The 22,866-nt window shown below is 51.6% G+C and overlaps 3 protein-coding genes and 2 long non-coding RNA genes across 6 annotated transcripts; 2 read left to right on the top strand and 3 right to left on the bottom strand.

Annotated features, from left to right (window-relative positions):
* Positions 1 to 1,089: 1,089 nt before the first annotated feature.
* Positions 1,090 to 4,496, bottom strand: LOC113885764. Its single transcript, XR_003509324.1, has 2 exons — positions 3,370 to 4,496; positions 1,090 to 2,214 (listed from the first exon to the last, which is right to left on the bottom strand). It is a non-coding gene; the product is annotated as an uncharacterized LOC113885764 (long non-coding RNA).
* Positions 4,497 to 4,499: 3 nt separating this feature from the next.
* EFNA1 (ephrin A1) lies at positions 4,500 to 11,509 on the top strand. Its single transcript, XM_027531338.1, has 5 exons — positions 4,500 to 5,098; positions 8,813 to 9,108; positions 10,115 to 10,180; positions 10,347 to 10,397; positions 10,572 to 11,509. The coding sequence occupies exons 1-5, from the start codon at positions 4,647 to 4,649 to the stop codon at positions 10,682 to 10,684; spliced, it is 978 nt and encodes a 325-aa protein (XP_027387139.1). The 5' UTR covers positions 4,500 to 4,646; the 3' UTR covers positions 10,685 to 11,509.
* Positions 6,121 to 12,305, bottom strand: LOC113885755. Of its 2 annotated transcripts, none has more exons than XR_003509320.1 (4): positions 11,786 to 12,305; positions 10,542 to 11,304; positions 6,682 to 6,796; positions 6,121 to 6,264 (listed from the first exon to the last, which is right to left on the bottom strand). It is a non-coding gene; the product is annotated as an uncharacterized LOC113885755 (long non-coding RNA). The 2 variants fall into 2 exon arrangements; XR_003509321.1 differs by having other exon boundaries at positions 11,801 to 12,201.
* A 174-nt stretch (positions 12,306 to 12,479) lies between these two features.
* On the top strand, positions 12,480 to 14,926 carry SLC50A1 (solute carrier family 50 member 1). Its single transcript, XM_027531350.1, is given in 7 exon segments — positions 12,480 to 12,653; positions 12,961 to 13,038; positions 13,202 to 13,325; positions 13,905 to 14,066; positions 14,326 to 14,445; positions 14,529 to 14,588; positions 14,590 to 14,926. Coding segments are annotated over 7 exon segments (666 nt in total). The 5' UTR covers positions 12,480 to 12,573; the 3' UTR covers positions 14,632 to 14,926.
* Positions 14,927 to 15,265: 339 nt separating this feature from the next.
* Positions 15,266 to 15,895, bottom strand: DPM3 (dolichyl-phosphate mannosyltransferase subunit 3). The gene is made up of 2 exons (XM_027531362.1): positions 15,789 to 15,895; positions 15,266 to 15,621 (listed from the first exon to the last, which is right to left on the bottom strand). Exon 2 carries the CDS (start codon positions 15,614 to 15,616, stop codon positions 15,338 to 15,340), a length of 279 nt encoding a protein of 92 aa, XP_027387163.1. The 5' UTR covers positions 15,617 to 15,621; positions 15,789 to 15,895; the 3' UTR covers positions 15,266 to 15,337.
* Between the last annotated feature and the right edge of the window lie 6,971 nt (positions 15,896 to 22,866).

Raw genomic sequence — 22,866 nt, 5'->3', positions numbered from 1 at the left:
CCCCAGACCCATTCTGTAATTTTAGCTATACCTGAGTATTCACTGCACAACTCTCACCTCTCTACTTATGCTTCTTGTTCCCTTATCCCTGAATGTGAATGCCTACTTATCTTTCAAAACCCATTTCAAATATCTCCTCCGGAATCAGCCAGGTTGGCAAAGACTCAAAGGCAGGCAGAGGAAAAAACATATATATCCCCTTCCTTGTGAAGCACTCCTGACCCCAAAGAAACATCCTCCTCTGTAATCCCACGGCCTGTTGTTCCATTTATACCTCTACTATAATCCTTATTTTATATTCTCAGTATATATCTGCAAGTAGATTAGATTCCTTTGGGACAAAGATATGTTTCAGAGCCCCCAGGACTTCCCAGTACAGAAGTTGATGTAAGTGACTAATTAATTTTTGGTGGAAGAGGCAGCATTTAAAAAAAACTTCCTGTTGCTTTCTAGGCAGAAATTCTGGTCCTATCTTCCTTAACACTGCTCCTCCCATCTCCCTCCCACTCCCCATCCTGCCCAATCTCCTTTTCCCTGCAGGGGACTCCGGAGGGGAGAATTCCATCTTCTCCCACAGAGTTTGGCCCCCTTTTGAGTTGGATGTAGAGGAAAATAGATCCATTAGGTTCTGGCCCTCAGTTAAGAGAACTAGACTAGTAGCCAAAAGAATCTGGTTTGGTTTGGCAATATCAAAAGTATTTCCCAAGAGTTCTATCCCTGGGTTGGAAAGGTGCCCTGGAGGAGGGCACAGCAACCCACTCCAATACTCTTCCTGGAGAATCCCATGGAGAGAGGAGCCTGGAAGGCTGCAGTCCACAGGGTTGTTTAGAGTTGGACACAATTGAAGTGATGTAGCACACACACATATCCATGAAATTCTCCAAAATCCAGATAATCTTATGCCCAGGTATCATCTGAAACTGTAAGCTCCAGTAGAGGAGGGCCCTCACCTACTGTCCTCCACTGAGGATTCAGCCCCAGTTCAGAGTCTGGTCCAGAGCAGATGTGCCAGAAGAACTTGTTGAATGAAAGTCAACCTCAGAGTTATTTGCAAGTTCTAGGAAACAATCAACTCAATTGCTCAGTGGCTGAGGAGTACTTGAATGTGGGGATGTGTTTATTTATCTCTACTCTGCCCCATTACAACAGCAATCTCTGAACCATTCAAAGAAACACTATGCTGTGGTTAAAAATACTGTTTATAAAGAGGTTATACATGAAAATATCTTCTGTCATAAAGTTAAAGGGCAGAAAAAGATTACACAATAGAAGTGAATCATATTTAACACAATTCCTAAAGACAAAGAAACAAAACCTCACAGACTAAAGGCTGGCAGGGAAGGGTTGAAGATATTCACAGTAGCTGGTAGCTCCCCTTATTCTCCTGTTCTCTTTTTCAACTTTTGAAAAACACACACACATATCACTAATAAAATGGGAAACATACCCTTTGTTTTTCTTTAAAGATGTGGGGAGTGGGGCAGAGGCTGCTCCAAGCTCAGGATCACCTTCCCTGCACCCTCCCCATCACCCCACTGCCCAGTGATGCTCTTAGAGGTTGGGCCAGGTTAGCTGTGCCCCAGGGCCTTGTGGTTTGGTCCTTCCCTATCCCAAACCACAGGGTGCTCAGCAAGGGAGTAGCAATCAAGTAGCTCTGCCTGTTCCACACTGGAAATGGTACCTCCAGGCCAACAGTGCCCCCACAGGTGGACAGCACCTCCCTCCAGAGGCCAGGCCTCCCCCGGGGCACTCAGAGAGTTAATCTTGTCTCTGAGGAATTCCCAGAAAGGACTCATAAGGGGAATTTCCCAGACAGGCAGGCAGACAGACAGACACCTCAGACAGCTCCCGCCACTGAGCCCAGATGTTCGCCTGAGGGTGGCGGTGCTGAGAGCCAACACAGGCGCACGACTTTGTGGTGAGAGGTAACCCAAAGCAAGAACCAAGACTAGACCCGCCTGGGCAGGCTGGGGGCTGCGACGAGGGAGGGCACCGGGCTAACTTGGTCTGCAGGTCTGTCTCCGAGCCAAAGTCCTTTCTGCCGTCTCGGTCTGGATCGCTCAGTGCCTGCAACTTTCCTCCCAGCCCACCAGGTGTCGCAGCGGCTCTCGAAGTGTCCAGGCAGCACAAGTGCGCATTGTGGCTCGGCAATCTCGGCTTTTCCACTTAGCAAGTTTGCTGATAAATGGTGGCTTGTCTGTTTCCCCTAGTGGCCTAAGAATTAACCAAGGGCAACGGTTTTATCCTAAACGCACCCTTATCCTCCGTGTTCATCACAACAGCCAGGATCTAGAGGCGCCCCATTAGTTCGCATGAAAGATCCCCGTACCCACAAACCCAGGAATAGAAGAGTGATGAGCTCCAACCCTTAAGAGAGAATGTTGGGGGGCAGTGCCAAGCTGGGGAAAGAGGGCTCCGCGTTCCGTTCGTGTGCCCAAAATTTCCCCCCACCTCTTCTCCACCCGGGTTGCTCCAGTCCTAGACGCAGGCAGGGCGGGAACGGACGTGGCCCCGCCGGGCTGGGCCGAGCGAGCCCGAACCTGCCCGGTCTGAGCTGCGCAGCCCAGGGACCCCACACGTTCCCGCCCAGAAATCCCAGTCAAAAAAACTGGGGAGGGGGGATGTGCCCCAAACCTCCTCCTCCAGGGGGCAGTTGTGGACCACCCTCTCTGAAGAATCACCATCACCCCTTCCTCCTCTAACCTTTCTGGTTTCTTTTCAGAGAAGTACGTCTTGCAGAAGTAATACTGAATAGTGATTTCACTTACTCAACAAATATTTCTTGACCGCCTACTACGTGTGCTAGGGGCTATGCCGGGCGCTGGCAATACAGCAGTGAACAAGCAAAAACCCCTGCCCTCGTGGGACTTCGAGCCTACGGGACAAGAGCGGGGGGTGGGGGTGGGGGGTAGTATCTCGCCGGGGACACGTGAGTGGACGACACCCAGGTGTCCTCCCAAGTGAGCAAAACGCGCGTGAGGTGCATTGCCCTGGGGCTGGTCGGCGGGTAGACTTCGGCCCCGGCGGGAGGGGTGGCTGCACCTGGGATAAACGCGTGGCCGGGCACGTCGCCTGGGGCAGGTGCGTGCGAGGGGGTGGGGGCCTTGCGCAAAGCCTGCCCCGGACCTGGCCGTAGGGTTACCCGGCCAAATACCTAATCCGCGCGGAGGTAAATATTTATCCTACGCGCGACGAATCGAAATGAGTCGGGCCTCTAGCAGCCTGAGCCCCACGCGGGGTGGGATCCGCCCGGGCCCTCCCTCAACCCCAGGCTCCTCCCCGGCAGGGGTCAGCGCCGGACTAGCCGCGGCGTCCCGGCATCCCCCCCCCCCCCCCCCCCACACACACACACACAGCCCCGGTAATTACAGGCGTTGTGGCCAGGCCTGGCCGTAAAAGAAGAGGATGAAACAGCTTGGGAACTGGGGAAGCTGGGCCCGAGCTTCTCTGGGAAGAGCGGGGAGAGGCGGAGGGGGGGCGGGTCTGCAGCTTCCCGCTTTGCGCAGCCGCGTGGAAGGGCTGGCCAGGGGTGCACACAGACTCTCAAAATCAACTCTGGGCGGGCATATAAAGAGTCACACAATCGCACACAGGAACCACCAAAGGCACGCAGGCACACAGCACTGGGACCTCCAGCTCCAGATTCTCTCTCTCTCTCACACACACACCCCCCTAATCAAACACCTGCCCGCCCTCTCCGCCCCGAGAGCTGTGAGGCAGACACCCACCCCCCAATCCCCAGCTCCAGACGGCAGCAGACCCCGGGCGGAGAGAGGAGCCCCGAGAGGCGAATTCCAGCGGGTTTGTTTACACGGCTCGGGGGGAGGGGGCCGAGTTGGATACTGGGGCCCGACGGACTGGAAGACCCAGCCCAAACTGGGCCAGACACAGCCGCCGCCCAGCCTGGGACGCCGCGCACAAACACCGTTTCCGGGCCTTCAACCCGCAGCCCCGGCTCGCTAGTGCACGTTTCCCCCTCCTCTTCACACACTGTTCACAGACATTAGCATACGTTCGTCAAAGTTTCACACGCTTCCCCACACGCGGCTGTGATACTACTCACAAACGCTTTCACGCTTGCGCGCCATCACACGTATTTACACATGCCAGATGCACATGTGTGGTTTCAGTTTGTCACCCTTCAGGCCGAGATTCTCAGTCCATGTTCAAAGTCTGTTCTCATGGTACACACGTGTTGGCGCGCGCACCCACACACAGGTCACTAGTGCCCTTTGGAGCCCTAGGAACAAGAGCGAACCCCCTCGGGGGCCCACGATCCCTTGTTCCTCCTTCTCACAGGCACTGACGGTCAGAGGCGCCCTTAGCCCTAGCCGCACACGTTACACACTTGATCACACACAGGGTCGCACTTTATTCCCGGCATCTAGGCGATGACACAATCTCCCGAACAAAGACAACATTGACAAACCCAACAAAAACAAACAGCCTCGTGTGTGGGGAGGGGCAGCCGAGCACAGAGTCCGGGAAGGGGGTGGGTAGGAGGAAAGTGTGGGAACGCGGGCGCCCGAGCCCGGGCGTACAAGGCTCGGGAAAAGCGCGGGACCTGTCCACAACCTCGCACCCGCCAAGATCGGCGCGTCGCGTCGCCAGCCAGGCACCCGCAAGTTCGCAGACCCGCATGTGGAATGCGTTCCCTTCTCCCGCACGCGACTGCGCCCGGGACACAGACCCACAAAGCTTCACGCGGACCCACGAGTGAGCAAACACAGCGCCGAGCAGATTTACCGAGCAGAGGTGCGCGCTCCGCTCCCCTCCCCCTGCCCTCCCCTCCTCCACCTCCCCAGCCCCCAAGCCCCGGGCAGCCTCGCGCCGGGCGGGGCGGGGGCGGGGCGGGGTGTCGGGCGGCGCCTGCCCAAAAGGCGGAGTCGCGCGGCGGAGGGGCCAGAGCTGCGAGCGCCGTGCTGACTGCGCTGCCGAGAAACCCTGCGGGAATCCAGACTCGGAGGACCCCCTCGTCCCCGCCCGGCCTGGCCAGGCCCCGCGCTATGGAGTTCTTCTGGGCCTCTCTCTTGGGTCTGTGCTGCAGTCTGGCCGCTGCTAACCGCCACACCGTCTTCTGGAACAGTTCAAACCCCAAGTAAGCCCGAGTCACCGGCCGACAGCCTGGACGCCCGGTTGGCACCGCTCCCCCTCTCCAGGTTAACTGTCCCGCCCGGCCCCTAACCTGAGTCTTGGGGAGGTGACCAGCGGCGGGAGGGCTCCCATAGATTTTCTTCTCGCCCATAACCGGGAGTTCCACCCCAGGGCAGGGCCCTGCCCGCATCTGCTTGCACCGTACGGTCTCTGCCCCTCTTTTCCTTCCCTCTGCTACAGCTGTTACTTCTGTTAGGTGGGAAGTTAGACATGAGCAACACCGGGAGGCGTCGCTGAAAGGGATGCAAGCTGATCTCTAAAATCCATCCCAGACACACCCAGGAGAGCTCACTGGAGTGCTACAAAAAAACCACAGAGACCTTTCAACGCCTGCACATGCGCCCTAGGCACACAGTGGATACAAAATAACCACAGGGGCTTCTCCAAGTAACCTTAGGCAGTTAGGAGCCCAGTAAGAGCTTATGAATATTCTACATCTAAGTGTAACAGACCAAATTACGGGAAGACAAAAACAACACAGCCTGCTGTTATATGACTTACAATTGTCAATCGGCCTCGGAGTGTATGCCCGTTTGCATTCCCTTTCATTCATTGGTGGTGGGTACAAGCTGTGCTTTGGACCCGCCATAACCAAAGGGAGACTGGACGTATGCAAGGGGGAAGCCAAGAGGGATTAACTGGAAGGGTAAGGAAGGCTCTTGAGGATTAGTCTGCTCCCGAGTCTTAGGAGTGTCTGTGTAGTAAAAGATCTGTCTGCTTGAGCTAAACTGAGCTGTAACTTGTCTGTTACTCTACATCCTTTAGACTGTTAGTCCTTTCGATGCTGAACACTTCCTGCCTCTGGCAGGGGCACTCTCTCTGACCTTCAGGGCTCTTATTCTAAGCCCTTCCACCACAAAGACCTCTATGTATTTGGGCATTTACCTACACTGACAGGTCTTGACATCCGGAGTAAGAACATTTCTTACAGTAATCCTGGAAAGACCCTTCAGGAGGGACCTGGGCTTGCCTGAATTCAGTGTTTATTCTGATTTTAAGGTGTCCCTGGAATGCCCCCCTAAGGATCTTCTGAGGTGGCAGGAGTGAGGCATAGGCTGTGTGTGGGTAGGCTTGAAGGAGTCACCTGTGTCTGAGGTTCAGGTAGTAAAACTGAAAAGAAGGGGAGAGGCAGAGGTCATAGGGATGGTTCTGGAGGACAGGAAGGGGTTAAAAGGGTTACAAAGGGCTCTGGGCAGGAAGGAGTTAATTTCTCCTGGGCATTTTTAGGGCTGTGAGGCAAATGGTACTGGGAGGAAGAAGCTCCCATCAGATTCTTTGTTCTTGAGTTTTCTGAAGTTAGGGGAACAATATCTGTGGGAAAACAGGAGAGGTGGGTAGGGTGGAGTAAGGAGAGGAGAGCTGGGCAACTTGGGATCAGGGAAAACACTCCACTCAGCTGGGCCACCCCCAGCCCCAGCAGCCTACCCCCCACTCCCCTTGAGAAATAGATTGTGCCAGTTTCCTCTGACCTTGGGGCAGCATTGCCTGGTGGGGGGTCTGTTGGGGAGGGAGGGAACAGACAGCTACCTGCCAAGCCAAGGGGGCAATGCCCTCTTGCCCATGGGTCTGATAGGACTGTAGTCAGCGCTCCCCCATCTCACCCCTTGCAGTCTGTTCTTTGCTTCTTTGACCCAGTCTTGTCCTAGAGGGAGAGAGCAAAGTCCCTGTTTATGCCCATCCCAGGTGTTGGCTGCAGGAGGAGGAGGGGACAGGAAGCCGTGAGTAGGGGGAGGACCCTGGCCTTTTCCGTTCCCAAGCTCCCAGGTTTCCTCTCTTTCAGGAAGGAGCCTCTTCCTTGCCCCCCCTCTCCGCCTTCCCTGACGCCGCTGCCCCCCTTTCCCAGATAGTGAGCAAGAGTCAAAGGAGTGCTAAGTGAAGCAGATTGTACCCCCAGGAGGAGGGTGATGGGTGCACCCACCCAACTCAGCTTCTGCCCTGTCCATCTGGACACACACACTACTCTGCCCAGGACTAAAGGAAAACCAGCCCAGAGCAGCCCACAAGCAGCCAAGCCAGGCCCAGCCCGAGGGTAAAGATGAGGTGGCAGTGAGCTGGGCGGGTGTGAGGCTGGCAGGGGTGACTCAGGGCGGTGGGCATCAGCCCTGGGATCTCCAGGCCCCAGGCAGGGGGCAGCGTGGGAAGAAGGGCAGTGCCGCCTGAACTGTGTGCTGGCCTCCTTAGTACTCCAGGGACAGAACACCCCCTCCGATTCAGACCTGTCAGCTCCCTTTGCCTGAAGTGGGCACTGGGCCATCCTGGGGTCCTGGGGGCTGACCACATTTGATGAGGGAAATTTTTACAGGTTCTCATGAATACTGGGGCGGGTGGCAGAGGTAGATGAGGAATGAGTCAGTGCCCGTCACGGGGAATGGAGGAAAGACGCCAGGCCCAGAGCTGAAATACCTGTTCTGAAATGGCTTCTATGTTTATCTCTCCAGAGAGGAATTTTAAAAGCCTCTCTCTGCTCCTCTTTCTCTCTCTCTCTTTTCCCCAGAGTGGGGGAAGGGCCTTGGTAAGCCTAGCCAGTGCGCTAGCATGCTCCTGTAGGGCCAGGCCTCTTAAGGGTCATGCTGACTGGGCAGTGGGTGCCCACCTTAGAGGCCTCTTGGCCTAACCCCCGCCCCGCACCCCCCCCCCCTCCATGCCCCTGGCTTTGGTTTGAAGCAAGTTGGCAGCCAACTCTGCTGAGTCTCTAGCTGGCAGTGTTTGGGGGGATTCGGAGAAGCTGACCGGCTTGGAAGCAGGAGGTGGGGAGGCCCTTTTCCCCCAGGACCCCACCCAGACTGGAGCCAGGTGTCTAGAGCTGGGTGGGGGAGGGGCCTGTGGGCAGTCAGGCTGGAGCCTGTGGACCCTGGGGGGAATGGGCTGGGGGAGGGGAGCTGGCTCCACCTTGGCAAGAAGGAGGGCCTTCTCTAAAGCTCATTTCACAGGAGGTGAATGTATGGCTTTTGGAGACAAAAGGACAAGAGAGGTTTTGGGGTGCTTTGAGAGAAGTGGACCAAGAGAGCTGAGCACTGACTTGAGAAGGGGGGATTTGAGGGGACTGGAAGAATTGATGAAAGCAATTTAACTTAAAAGGACTGGGCATTATCTGTGGGCGCGGATGTCCTGGGTATTGGGAGAAAAGTTAAGTTGAACAATACGAGATACAGTCAGTGGGTCAAGGGGAAAATGAGAGGAGTAAGAAAAGTGAGAACAGATCGTTGGGTGCCAAGCACTAGCATGGGAAAGAGAAAAGATTACGTGGATTTTGATTACTGAATGGGCCAGTAGGGTCTCAGATTGAAACCTAACAGCATTTAAAGGAACAAGTGGAAGAACAGAGTTGGAGAAATATTGCTGAGGAAATATTTAGAAGCCCATCCTTGGGTAAATATCAGGGAGGTTATGGGAAGTGCTTTAGTACCTGAAAGATACCAAGTGGATGCTATTTAGAGGATTAGTGGCAGACAATGATGGTGGGGGGAATGTTTGGAGATAGTGGAAAGATATATCAGAGATCAAGATCAGTAAATACTAGGAGTTGAGACTTTTTAAGAAATCTTTGGGGTAGGGTCCAGTGTGAAATGTGAGGGGTCATGTAAGTATTCGGAAGCTCAAAGGCTCTGGCCTGGCTTCTGAGTGACCGCCCACTCTCTCCACCTTTGCGCATGCCCAGGTTTTGGAATGAGGACTACACAGTACATGTGCGGATAGATGACTACCTGGACATCATCTGTCCTCATTACGAGGATAACTCTGTGCCAGATGCGGCCATGGAGCAGTACACACTGTACCTGGTGGAGCACGAGCAGTACCAGCTGTGCCAACCCCAACCCAAGGACCATGCCCGCTGGTTCTGCAAGAGTCCCAAAGCCAAGCATGGCCCGGAGAAGCTGTCTGAGAAGTTCCACCGCTTCACAGGGTTTACCCTCAGCAAGGATTTCAAAGAGGGACACAGCTACTACTACATCTGTGAGTGCCCGGGAGGCATGCACACAGGTCCACGTACTCGGGGACACACCTGACATGACATACACGCTTCAGTACATGCTTAGTGGGGGGGCAAGCAGCAGACAGCCCCTTCCAATCCTGAATTCTATTTTTCTTCATTCCCATTACAAATGCAGAGTGAGCTACTGTGTCCTGGGCACTCTGCTTGGCACTATAGTCACAGAGATAAATAAAACACTGCAGGGTCTCTGTCCTCCAGAATCTAGAAAGGGACATACATCTATTAATACCATTAGAACAGGGCGATATGGTAGCTATGAGCTCAGGGGCCCTGAGAAAATGACTTGAACACCTGCCAGTCTAGGGGAGGGGGGTGCACCTCATAGAAGGCTTCCTGGGGAAGATGACCCAAGAGCTTAGGGCAAGCAGAGGAGCTGCAGACAAGAGGTCATGTACAAAGACAGCATGACATCCTCAGGGAACTCCAAATGGTTCAGACTGACTGGAGCAGGAGGGACACTTGGAAGTGGGGAGACAGGAGCCTGGAGAAGTACACAGGTTAGGGCATGGGGACCCAAGAAGTGCTAAGAACTTTATCCTGAGGGCAGATTTTAGGAACTGTAAGATCAACTTTGTGTAGAACGGATCCAGGCCTCACTCTATCGGGGGCTTAGGGAGAGCAAGGACATGGTGGCTGGGGAAGTGGAGCATATTGTTCCGGTCACCCCAACTTCAGGCTAGGAGGAGTGGAGAACGGACTGTGGGGAAGGGACAGTGTCTATGTTCTTTATATCATCACTTTGAAAGTCAAGAGTTATTCCCAAGAATGGGAATTTGGATTGAACTTGGGGCAGAAAGTGGGCAAAAACTTTCTGGGGAGGTGGGGAAGGTGAGAATCAAAGATCAGAGTGAGGAGAGGGATTAAAATGAGTAGGGACCAAGAGAAAGCAGGGCCAGAGGCATTTGTGCTTATATTTTCTTCCAACAAAGTTTCCCTTCCTTAAAACTCTCTGGATTTATTTTGTAGCCAAGCCCATCCACCACCAGGAAGACCGTTGCTTGAGGCTGAAGGTGATGATCGCTGGCAAAATCAGTGAGTGTCAGGGTCCTGTGGGCCTTCTTTCTCCATCCTGTCATGGGCCAGGTCGAGAGATCTAGGATGGTTGGGAAATCCCGTTGCGCAGTCCAGCCAGCACTCCCACTCCTTTGCTTCCTGTGTGTACCAAGTTACCTGACCTATGACCACCCTTATCTTTCAGCTCACAGCCCTCAGGCTCATCCCAATGCACAAGAGAAGAGACTTCCAGCAGGTAGGTGGCTGGAGCAAATTGGGCCTGGGGCACAAAACGGGGTCTGCTTGAAGAGGCTGGGTATAAAAAGTGACTCCTGTGCCAGGCAGGGGCAGAGGGAACCTCGCTGGACTGTGGGCCAGTGCCAGCAGTAGGGCCACTCACCTGGGAGGCCTTTGCCCTCTCGTCTTGCAGATGACCCGGAGGTGCAGGTTCTGCATAGCATCGGGCACAGCGCCGCTCCTCGCCTCTTCCCACTAGCCTGGGCTGTGCTGCTCCTGCCATTCCTGCTGCTGCAAATCCCGTGAGGGTGTGCACCACATCTATTGTAAAGACTGGAACCAGGCTGAGGAGGCAGGCGGGCCTCCCTCACCTACCTGGGGCCCCTCCCAAGGCCCCAGTCCTGGGAACCACTCCCACCACATGCTCAAGCTGCCCCCCAGCAGCCGCAAAACGGGTCGATATTTAGGGTTTCAACCCTAAGGAGGTCAGAGAGCCTGACAGTGCCATTCCCACGTCCGCGTCAGAGGGATGGACAAAGAAGTGGAGACAGTCTTCTCTCTGCCATTCCTGCCCTTAAGCCAAAGAAACAAGCTGGACGGACATGGCCTCCTAAGGGCACCGTGGGAGCCGAACTGGAAGGGGCTTGGGGGTCACAAGATGGACACTGAGCTTGGCAAAGATGCCCCTCCCATGGAGAGCCAGGATGGCTCTGAAGGAAGAGCAAGAGACAGTTTCCTGCTTGGGAGCCAGGGACAGAAGCAGCATGCTTGCTTGGGTTGACCCAGCATCTCCCCCAGGACTTGCCTCTGTGGAGCTGCCACAGGGAGGTCTGTAGTCAGACACTGCATCCTCTCTCATCCTGGGACGTCACTCCGCAGAGCTGCACCAGCAGGGGGGCTGTGCCAACCTGTTCTTAAGAGTGTAACTGTAAAAAAAAAAAAAAGTGTAACTGTAAGGGCAGTGCCCACGTGCAGAGTCTATGCCTAGTCTGTAGCCTGAAGGGCAGGGCCCACAAGTACGGAATGTATATGAACTTGATGTGTGTCTATGCTGATTTCTACAACTGGAGTTTTTTTATACAGTGTTCTTTGTCTCAAAATAAAGGAATGTGTTTGTTTTTTTGGACATGATTTTCTGCCCCTCCTTCCTAATTTATGACCATTGAGTCCTGCTACTTGCCAGGCTCTGCACTGTATCAGTAGCAAGAGGGTTTGAAGTTTTTTTCCTCTCTCCAGAAATAATGCGTTTCACCAGCCCATAAGGGTGGGTGTTTTCCTCCTCTGAGGTTTGTCCAGGACAGGAGTGCTCCCTACAGCAGTTCCAGGCTGCACCCCACTCTGGAAGTTCCTTCTGTCCAACCGCTGCCCCACTCCCACCCTCTCAGCGCTGGGCTTCGGCATACTTACTCTTCAGGTACTCACGCTGTTGGGTGAGTCAAGGCAGCCGCTTGGAACGCCAGCTGAGGCATGCGGCCCGCCTCACAGCCCCACCAGCAAAGACGTGTGGGAGGCTGGGAGGGAAAGTTCCCAGCAGCAAGCTGGTTGGACTGGCGAGAGGCGGGCGGGGGGGGGGCTCAGTGATACATTTGGCCAGTGGATTCGCCAAGTCACAGAAAGTTGGCAGTATTGGCTGCAGGGGGAGGGCATTTCACACAGACTCGGTGATTCCTGGCAGTTCCAGTTATTTAGGGAAGAAACCGGAAACAGGCTTCAGCAAACGGGGGAAAGTCTCCCAAACTCTGGCCAACTTGAAGCTGTGAGCTGGGGTCCTGCATCGGAAGCATGTTGAAGTCTGCCTAGCAAGCTTTTGTTTCGAGTTCTACCACGTAGGCTCGCGGGCCAGGGGGAAAAAGTTGAAGCTGGGGGTCTAGGTGATCCAAGGAGTAAGCAGAGAGTGTGGAGCGGCTGATGCCGGGACAAACCCGCGGAGCCTTAGGAAGGGGGCCTTACGGAAAACGGCAACGTGAAGACCCTAAACGCTGCGCAGGGTCGGGACAAGCCCTCGGCGAGGCGGGGCCTGAGCTCGTGCTTGACGTTCTAGGGGTGGGCCAGGTTCCGGTTCAGTTTCCGGGGGGACCGCCGAGCGCGCAGGGGCGGAGCCACGGGCGCGAAGGGGCGGGGCTCCGGCGTCGGGGGCTCCGGATCCTGCTAGCTGGCCCTGGGCGCGGAGAGCGGGATCTGCGACTCGGGGAGGGATGGAGGCGGGCGGATTGGCCGACTCGCTTCTTTCTGGAGCTTGCGTGCTCTTCACCCTCGGCATGTTCTCCACCGGCCTGTGAGAGAGCGGACGGGCTGGGCTGGGGCAGGACCAGGAAGTCAGGAAAGGAGAGAGAGGGGACAGAGACGTGGCCGCTCTGTCAGGTTACATCTGGAACCTAGGATCAAAGTGGAATCGGGTCGAGGGGAACGGGGTACAAGGGCAAGGCTGGTCATTTGACCTGAGAGAGAAGGCCAAGGAGTTGAGGGTAGGGCTGGGGATCTGCGGTTGTCTGGAAAGGATGACAGGCATCGGGGATTTCGACTCCCCAGCAGCCTGGCTCTCCCTTTCCACCTCTCCCCCTGCCTTCGGGGCCCCGTTACAGCTCGGACCTCAAGCACATGCGGATGACCCGGAGCGTGGACAGTGTCCAGTTCCTGCCCTTTCTCACCACGGATGTCAAGTGAGAGGGGGCGATGCCTGCTGGGGGGTAAAGGCTATCTGAGGGAGGCTGGGGAGGGGTGAAGAGGAATGTGGACGAGCCCCCTTGGGTACCCCCCCCCCCCGCCGCCGCCCCCGTTCACACTCAACCCCGCGGGACAATGTCCTTCCCCTGCACCCTGCAGCAACCTGAGCTGGCTGAGTTATGGGGCCTTGAAGGGAAACTGGACGCTAATCATCGTCAACGCCGTGGGTGCTGTGCTTCAGACTCTGTATATCTTGGTGTATCTGCACTACTGCCATCGGAAGGTAGAGGCCCTTCCTCTGCTGCACGCCCTGCCCTGCCTTGCTGGCAAGGCAAACACTGTTTTTCCTAGAAGACTATAACAGGCTGGCACTGCCACCTTTTCCCGGAAGACCCCTTCAGCCTTGCAGTCCTCCTTCCGCCATAAAGTCAGCCTTCTGAGATTCACATATTGTCCCCATTCTGGCAAAGCTGATAGCTCTGCTAAGCCTGAAAGTGCCTTGCTGCCCAACAGAGTGAAAAGAGATTTTTGTCTCCACAGTTCCTTCAAAGTCAGTGCCAGTGGCTGCGTGTGAGATGATTAGCTCTGCTTCCCCATTCACACAAGCATTAAGCTCCTACTCTGTAGCAAGCTCACCCCCAAAAAGATAACTTTCCCTCTCTTAGAAACCTCCAGGGTTTGGGTAGATCAGACCCGTTCTGAAGTCACTTGTGGGAAAGAGGCTGTGGCAAGTGCCATACTGGAGGCTTAGGCAAAGGCTGGCTCCCCAGGAGCATGGGTGAGGGCAGGATGAATTAATTCCAGCAGCAGAGTCAGAGGGCTCCAGGCACATCCAGAAGTACGGCTACTCTCTCTTCTGTAGCGTGCCGTGCTCCTTCAGACTACAACCCTGCTAGGGGTCCTTGTCCTGGGTTTTGCCTACTTTTGGCTCCTGGTGCCCGACCCTGAGATGCGGCTTCAGCACCTGGGCCTCTTCTGCAGTGTCTTCACCATCAGTATGTACCTCTCACCACTAGCTGACTTGGTGAGTGGGGGTGTCCGGGGAGGTAAGGGAGATAAATCTCCCACAGACAGAGACTGTTGCTTTCAGTCTAGAGGAAGGGAAGACCCAAATCCTGGAAGGAGAAAGGGCAGTGGGGCTGGGTGAGTGGGAGACAGGAGGGAAAGGTTGGGTAACAGAAGATCATGGGGGCTGTTTGACCTTTTTTTTTTGAGGAAATTCTGGGCAAAGTGGGAGATTTACCATGTGCCTGGTTGGGAGTATCTTTCATCCTTTCCCATAGGCCAAGGTCATTCGTACTAAATCAACCCAGCGTCTCTCCTTTTCACTCACCATTGCCACCCTCCTCACCTCTGCCTCCTGGACACTCTATGGGTTTCGACTAAGAGATCCCTACATTGTGGTAAGCAGAACAAGGGCAGGGTGACAGGTGTGTATGAGGTGGAGAAGCAGCTCCTCTCCTCACAGCAGCCCTTGTGATTTCAGGTGCCCAACCTTCCAGGAATTCTCACCAGCTTCATTCGCTTCTGGCTTTTTTGGAAGTACTCCCCAGGAACGAGACAGGAACTATCAGCTTCTACAAACCTGAGGGAGTTCACCTGACCACTGGGCACCTATAATACCAACCTATTACCAAAGAAACTTCCTTGTTTCAGCCGCTCCTGCTGGTTAGCTCCACAGGGGCAGTGGTTTGTGGTAAAGGAAAAGAGAATGCTTTGAGAATCCGGGGACTAAAGAAAGAGCTTTAGTTAGAAGATTGGATGGAACCTGGGAGATGAATTCACTTTTTTTTTTTTTTTCCAAGATTTTATTTTTTACTTTTGGAGGTGGGGGGGAAATCTTTAGAATGTGCCTTAAAATAAACTGTTCCCTACCCCTGCCCATCAAGGCTCCTTCTATATTCAGGGATAATCAATCCACCTAGTTTGGTAAAGGGTAGAGCACCTGTCTGATTCACAGTTGCTCTTGGACTAGTGGGGTTAGGCTTGGGTGTTATGAAGAACAGACTTCAACAGATCTCTCCTAACAGGGCTAAAAAGACCAGGAAAGTGAAATGACTTTTCCATTCTGAGAGATCTTGAGAAAGGGGGTCTGTGCCTCCTTCATAGCAAAAAGGAAGAAGCACCAGCAAAATACAAAAGATAAAGGCTGAGAGAGCCTCAAGGAGCCTCTCAACATTAGTACACATCTGTTCCCAGCATCCATACTCAAACCAAACAAGCTTAGAAAATAAACTGGCCCTTTAATGGGGAATGGGAGGATAGGCTGTCCGGGAGGGAATCAGACTTAGGGTGTCAGAAGCGAAGTCCCCTGCGGGTCAAGTCGGCTCTGGCCTCTTGGATCTGACTCTGCAGCTCGCGGGCGGCGTCCTCGCAGTCGTGAAAAGTAGCGACGCGGTAGCCCACGGTGCCCAGGGCATAGCAGCCGGCAGATACCAGCAAGTAGGCGGGCAGTGGCCACAGGACCTCCCGGCAAGACGAAGGCAGCTCCAGGCCCAGGGCTCCCATGGTCAGGGCCGCCCAGGTGGAGCCCAGGAGCGCCAGCGCCCACAGCCACTGCGCTAATTTCGTCATGGACACTGTGGGAAGAGGAAGCAGAGCTCGAGGTCCCTGACACCCCGCGACCTGCTCTTCATCCGAGACCACTCCCTGTCCTTCTCCCTCACCCACCTTCCATACCACCTAACCTCAGGGCCACTGCCCCATCGCTCCCGCCCTCCCTAATCGGCCCTCCACCTACACTTACCTAGCCGCCCGGCGTCTTCCCGGCTCCACACAGCGCCGACGTCAGCTTCCGGAATCCTCCGCGGCTCGCGCTCCGCCGCCGCTCTGTCTTCTGGGAGTTGTAGTCCTTGAGGGGTGCCCGGCCACGGTCTTGACCTAAGCTGCACTCAGCAGGCTTTGCTGCTGCAGGTGCAGCCTGGGCCGGAAGATCTTTCAGTGCTGCTTCTCTCCCTTGAGACCCCGCTCAAAGCTGGCGTGGAGCTTGTAGACAACCTAAAGACACCCTTAAGTCTTGCAACAAGGTGGGGATGTAATATCGTTCCTCTTAAACTCACTTCGGAGAAGGCAATGGCACCCCACTCCAGTACTCTTGCCTGGAAAATCCCATGGATGGAGGAGCCTAGTAGGCTGCAGTCCATGGGGTCGCTAAGAGTCGGACACGACTGAAGTGACTTAGCAGCAGCAGCAGCAGACTCACTTCAGTACTCTTGCCTGGAAAATCCCATGGATGAAGGAGCCTGGTAGGCTGCAGTCCGTGGGGTCGCGAAGAGTCGGACCCGGCTCAGCGACTTCACTTTCACTTTTCACTTCCATGCATTGGAGAAGGAAATGGCAACCCACTCCAGTGTTCTTGCCTGGAGAATCCCGGGGACGGGGGAGCCTGGTGGGCTGCCATCTATGGGTCGCACGGAGTCGGACACGACTGAAGTGACTTAGCAGCAGCAGCAAACTCACTTCTCTTGCTCAAAAACTCCACTCATTCATTCATTCACTTATTTACGCTTTTTATTCATTCATTCAGTGGAACGTTTCTCGAGCGTCACGTTAGGCTTTGGAGAAATAGAGATGTCAAGACACGGCCCCTTCTCTGGTGGTGGGAAGAAAGCAGGAATTAAGAAAACAGATGCATTGACAACTAAACGTGGTGCTCTGAGATAGGTGTTAGAACAGGGTTGTCATACTTTAAAAGAGAAAGTCAAAGGAGCAACCAGTAGGACTTGGAGCCAGAGGACGAAGTGCTCCAGGAAGGTGTCTTTAAGGGAAAACACTTGTGGGGACAGAGCAATCACCTGGTGTGTTTAGAGTATTAAGAGAAGGTGTGTATACAGCTTTCAGAATCTGAGGGATGAATTCATGGCAGGTATATAGAAAACCAAGTAAAAGAAAACATCACTCATTATCAGAGAAATGCAAATCAAAACCACAATGAGGTACTATCTCACCCTGGTCAGAATGGCTGCGATCCAAAAGTCTACAAGCAATAAATGCTGGAGAGGGTGTGGAGAAAAGGGAACCCTCTTACACTGTTGGTGGGAATGCAAACTAGTTCAGCCACTATGGACAACAGTGTGGAGATTCCTTAAAAAACTGGAAATAGAACTGCCATATGACCCAGCAATCCCACTGCTGGGCATACACACTGAGGAAACCAGAATTGAAAGAGACACATGTACCCCAATGTTCATCGCAGCACTGTTTATAATAGCCAGTACATGGAAGCAACCTAGATGTCCATCAGCAGATGAATGGATAAGAAAGCTGTGGTACATGTACACAATGGAGTATTACTCAGCCATTAAAAAGAACACATTTGAATCAGTTCTAATGAGGTGGATGAAACTGCAGCCTATTATACAGAGTGAAGTAAGCCAGAAAGAAAAACACAAATACAGTATATTAACACATATATATGGAATTTAGAAAGATGGTAATGATAACCCTATATGCGAGACAGAAAAAGAGACACAGATGTATAGAATAGTCTTTTGGACTCTGTGGGAGAAGGCAAGGGTGAGATGATCTGAGAGAACAGCATTGAAACATGTATATTATCATACGTGAAACAGATCACCAGTCCAGGTTCAATGCATGAGACAGGGTGCTCAGGGCTGGTGCACTGGGATGACCCTGGGCAATGGGATGGGGAGGGAGGTGGGCGGGGGGTTCAGGATGGGGAACACATGTAAACCCATGGCTGATTCATATCAATGTATGGCAAAAGCCACTACAATATTGTAAAGTAATTTAGCCTCCAACTAAAATAAATAAATTTTTTTAAAAAGTGATCCAGTTATACAATAAAAAAAAAACAAAAGGTCAGGCATGGAGTTCCCTGGTAGTCCAGTGGCTAAGACTCTGTGCTCCCAGGGCAGGGGGCCTCAGGATAGATCCCTGGTCAGGAAACTAGAGCCCATTTGCTGCAACTAAGACCCAGTGAAGCCAAATAAATGAATAAATATTAAGAAAAAGAAAAGAAAAGGTCAGGCAATTATCAACTTCAGGGAAAACAAAGAGTTATAAAAGGAAAGAAAGAGAATGCCTGTCTGATAAAGACCACTAAGAACATAACTGTAATTGGACAGTTGGGTTTATTCACTTGCTGCTACAAGAGAGAGCACAAACCAGAGGAACTGTGGAGCCACTCATCAAACAAAGGAAAAAGCCAAATCATTACAGAATATGGGAAACAGTTGAGTTCAGATGATATTTAAATGAAGTAGTATTTTGATAGGTTCAAGTCAGATGTAAGTGAAGGAGTTAACAATGGCCTGGACTGAGAAGTAAACTGTGGGCCCACTTGGAAATTACAAAGTTAAGTTAAATAAGTTTAGATAATTATGTAATAGATAACTACATAATTAAGATAAGTGTGGGATGATATGTCCAAAACCCCGATATCTGAAGCTTAGCACCTAGGTTGGAAATTGAGGCTGCTTCTCTGTATCAAAGTAATCACCACAGGTTAAACCTCCAGCAAGAGCCGGATATGTCCCATTCTCACTTTCTGATTTCAAATAGAAAAGTTGTGACTGTATGATTTTAGAGAATGGAGTTTCTCAGCCCCATGTCCCCAAGGTTAATTAACAAAATCAGTTTTTACAGATTCACAGAGTCTTAGTACAAACACTGAGTGTTTGTGTGTGACTCAGTGTGTAGAATATTTTCACAGCCATAATAATGTAAACACAAGCGTTGATTTAACTAAAATTTTGGAATATATTTAAATTGAGAGGGTGGGGGAGGGGAGTATATGAGGAATCAGGATTAGAGAGAACTATATCCTCATTTTCCATGGCAGGCAATTGATTGATTATATCTAAAATAGAAAAAAAGAAATAATAGCATGAGTGTGTTATTTAGAAATACAGAGGGAAGTACAAAAGAAAAGCATCCTAGAAACTTGAGAGCGGTTTATGGAGAAGTATATGTATAGAGGTAGGAAAATGGAGCAGGGGACTGTTGTTTTTCTCTCCTTTATTTTTTTAAAGATATTCATTGATTTATTTGGCTGTGCCGAGTCTTAGTTGTGGCATGTGGGATCTAGTTCCCTGACCAGGCACTGAACCCAGGCTCCCTGCATTATGAGATTGTAGTCTTAGCCTCTGGCCCACCAGAGAAATCCCTGCTATTTTTCACTGACTATCTTATAGAACTAGATGGCCTTTGAAAATATGCAAATTCCTTTGTTAAAGTAAAAATTAAGGCAAAATTAAAATATTTTCAGAAACCTGCCATATGAGCTTCAAAGGCCCACTGCAACTCCCTTCTCCATTCTTCCCAAAATCCTACTGGTTTCATGACCTCACTAGTCACACTGACTTTCAACACAGTTCAAGAGGCAGGCATCAGCCTTGCAGATCCAGAAATTCTATCTTGTTCACCCATAGTAGATCTGGCCTTGAAAGATTGCCACTCCCCAGAAAATTTGGAGGGGGAAGATAATGAGAAGGAGCTTGCCTTACAACACATGAAAACAGCTAATAAATTATAATGCCATAATAATAACCAGCAGAAGATTAAACATTCATTGAGGGGCTATTATGTATCATGTCCTATCTGACATTGCATGTTTGATTTTCACAGCAGGCTGCAATAGGTACTTTTATTAATATATCCCCAGGGATGAATGAGGAAACCAAAGCAGAGAAGGTAAAAGGTAAGTAACTTGCCTGAGGTCACGCAGGTAGTAAGTAGCAGACTGTTGCAACTGACTCAAAACTTTGTGCTTAGTAATTTCATCTTCCTCAGTTACTGGTACAGGAATGGGCAGATAGTATCGTCATAGCAGCTGACATTCATTGATTGATTACCCTGTGCCAGGCACTCTAATAAGTACTTTATATGCACAATCTCACTCAATCTTCACAGCTACCCTATGAAGTAGGTACTATTATTATCTCCATTTCACAAATGAAGAAACTGGGGCACGCCCCAGATAATCAGACCATAGAGCCTCCTAACTTTGCCACTAAGGTAGCACATCTTCTTACCTAAATCAAGGGGCTTCTCTGGTGTCTCAATGGCAAAGATCTACCTGCCAATGCAGGAGAAACGAGTCCAATCCCTGGGCCAGAAGATCCTCTGGAGAAGGAAATGGCAACCCATTCCAGTATTCTTGCCTGGGAAATCCCATGGACAGAGGACCCTGGAGGTCTACAGTCCATGGGGTCACAAAAGAGTCAGACACGACTAAATAACAGCAACCTAGATCAATGGAACAAAATAAAAAGTGAAGAAATGGGCTTCCCTTGTGGTCCAGTGGTTAAGAATCCACCTCAGTGCAAGGGACACCCAATTTGATCCCTGTGCTCCACAACAGGAGAAGCCGCCACAGTGAGAAGCCCAAGCACCTCAGTAAAGAGTATCCCCCACTCACCTCAACTAGAGAAAGCCCATGTGCAACAGTGAAGACCCAGAACAGCCAAAAATAAACTAAATATCTTTTTTAAAGTGAAAAAAAAAGATCAAACATATACCATTTCAGCATATGATAGAAATGGCATCTCAAGTGAGGAAAGATAAATTATTTGGAAAACACTTGCCACAAGCTTAGCCTTTGAAGGGCCTCCCTGGTGACTCAGATGGTAAAGAATCTGACGGCAGAGCAGGAGCCTCGGGTTCTATCCCTGAGTCAGGAAAATCCCCTGGAGAAGGACATGGGAACTCACTCCAGTATTCTTGCCTGGGAAATCCCATAGACAGAGGAGCCTGGTGGGCTACAATCCATGGGGTTGCAAAGAGTCAGACATGACTGAGTGCCTAACACTTTAGCATTTGAAAAAGTAAGTTAGATTTCAACCTAACATCTTCAGTTCAGTTCAGTTCAGTCGCTCAGTCGTGTCCGACTCTTTGCAACCCCATGAATAGCAGCATGCCAGGCCTCCCTGTCCATCACCAACTCCTGGAGTTCACTGAGACTCACGTCCATCGAGTCAGTGATGCATCCAGCCATCTCATCCTCTGTCATCCCCTTCTCCTCCTGCCCCCAATCCCTCCCAGCATCAGAGTCTTTTCCAATGAGTCAGCTCTTCGCATGAGGTGGCCAAAGTACTGGAGTTTCAGCTTTAGCATCATTCCTTCCAAAGAAGTCCCAGGGCTGATCTCCTTCAGAATGGACTGGTTGGATCTCCTTGCAGTCCAAGGGACTCTCAAGAGTCTTCTCCAACACCACAGTTCAAAAGCATCAATTTGTCGGCGCTCAGCTTTCTTCACATTCCAACTCTCACATCCATACATGACCACAGGAAAAACCATAGCCTTGACTAGACGGACCTTTGTTGGCAAAGTAATGTCTCTGCTTTTGAATATGCTATCTAGGTTGGTCATAACTTTCCTTCCAAGGAGTAAGCATCTTTTAATTTCATGGCTTACATTAAAATAAATTCCCAGTGCATTAAACAAAACAATGTGGAAGTGAAACACTCAATATGCCACGGTTGGCATACATATTTCGTGGCTACATATTTCTCAATGTCCAGCTCAGGCATCATGTCCTCCTGTTGTAGCCACGGTTTCCAGGAAACAAACTCACTCAGAAGGACGATGCAGATAGTGGAGTGCAGTTTATTACACCCGCGGGCCCAAGGCAGAGTCTCCTCTTAGCCAAGGACCCCGACCAGTTTTTTGTGAAAACCTTATATACCCTAAGTGTACGTGCCCAAACCCACCTCCCCAAATTCCCTGAAACTAGTCTGAACAAAGGAAAAGAAAGATACAATCAAAGTTAATCCTAAAAAAAAACAAAAAACAAAGTTAACCCTGATTCATATGCCTTAAGCCTAGGTAGTTAATAGTGGACAATTATCAATAGGCCTGTGGTCATACCCCAATAAGCATAATAGAATTTATGATGCCATTTGGTTACACAGATAATATGGGTATTCTTTTAGGGGACAGAGCCCTGGGGCTCTTCCATCGAGGGGTGGAGGGGGGCCTGGTTTTCCAGTTGGTATGTCGTTTCCATAGATACTGGGCATATAGCTCAAAGTCCACAGTCCGGCCCAAGATGGAGTCCTGCTTTCAAGACGGAGCCTGTTCTGTCTGTTTCCTCCTTCACTCCAAGCAGCCTTCCTGCACTCCAACCCTGTTTTGCTGGTTAGACACCATCTTCCTCTTCTGAGCTTCCACAGACTCTCTTTCATAGATGGCACTTACCACGTTGAGCTGTAGATGTTTCGTTTCTTTGCTTGGCCCACCTAGGAACGTTGCAACTCCAGGACCAAGCACAGTGTGGGAAACCCGGAGGGCTTCTATAAATGTAGGATGGGGGGCAGAAGGAAGGACAGGTTAGCATTTGATAGTCTCCAGGAAAACTGACCCAGCTCTCCTGATTCCAGGAAATATAACTACTGCAGAGACTCCCATCTGCTAGACATGGGGTCTTTGGCTTTGTATAGCACTGGACAAAAGCCAGCAGATTCTTATGGTCCAGCTCCTCTCTCTTCAATCTTTTTGCAGATCATCACTCTTCTGCAGTCACAGCAGGCCACAAATACAAGTGATTATGGCAGGGTATTGAGAAATGGAATATTTGCTGCCACATCACTAAACAAGGATGTCACAGTCATCAGCAACGCAAGCCCTCCAAATGGTAATTTCTGAGCCCCTAGGGCACCGAAGAAGGAGAGTACCTGTGATTCGGCAGACATCAGGCTGCAGCCACTCCCTGCAGCGAGCACTGAGGGACTCAGGATGTGAACAACACGGGATGCTGGCCCCAGATAGCTGAGATCCATATGAAAGGAATGAGCCCAGACTGTTGCACCCTCCCATATATAGAAAAGCACTAAATTCCTTCACTTGAGGTATCTGGTTCTTTA

This window comes from Bos indicus x Bos taurus, chromosome 3 (genome assembly GCF_003369695.1).
Source record: "Bos indicus x Bos taurus breed Angus x Brahman F1 hybrid chromosome 3, Bos_hybrid_MaternalHap_v2.0, whole genome shotgun sequence".
Lineage (NCBI taxonomy): Eukaryota > Metazoa > Chordata > Mammalia > Artiodactyla > Bovidae > Bos > Bos indicus x Bos taurus.
The sequence above is the reverse complement of the archived record's forward strand: the minus strand, read 5'-3'. Positions and strand labels throughout refer to the sequence as shown.

Bases quoted from the DNA above. Each gene is read 5' to 3' on its own strand.
- DPM3 (XM_027531362.1), bottom strand. From the start codon at position 15,616: ATGACGAAATTAGCGCAGTGGCTGTGGGCGCTGGCGCTCCTGGGCTCC.
- EFNA1 (XM_027531338.1), top strand. From the start codon at position 4,647: ATGCGTTCCCTTCTCCCGCACGCGACTGCGCCCGGGACACAGACCCAC. The intron at 9,109-10,114 runs GTGAGTGCCCGG...TTTATTTTGTAG, and splicing joins ACACAGCTACTACTACATCT to CCAAGCCCATCCACCACCAG. The intron at 10,398-10,571 runs GTAGGTGGCTGG...CTCGTCTTGCAG, and splicing joins AGAGAAGAGACTTCCAGCAG to ATGACCCGGAGGTGCAGGTT.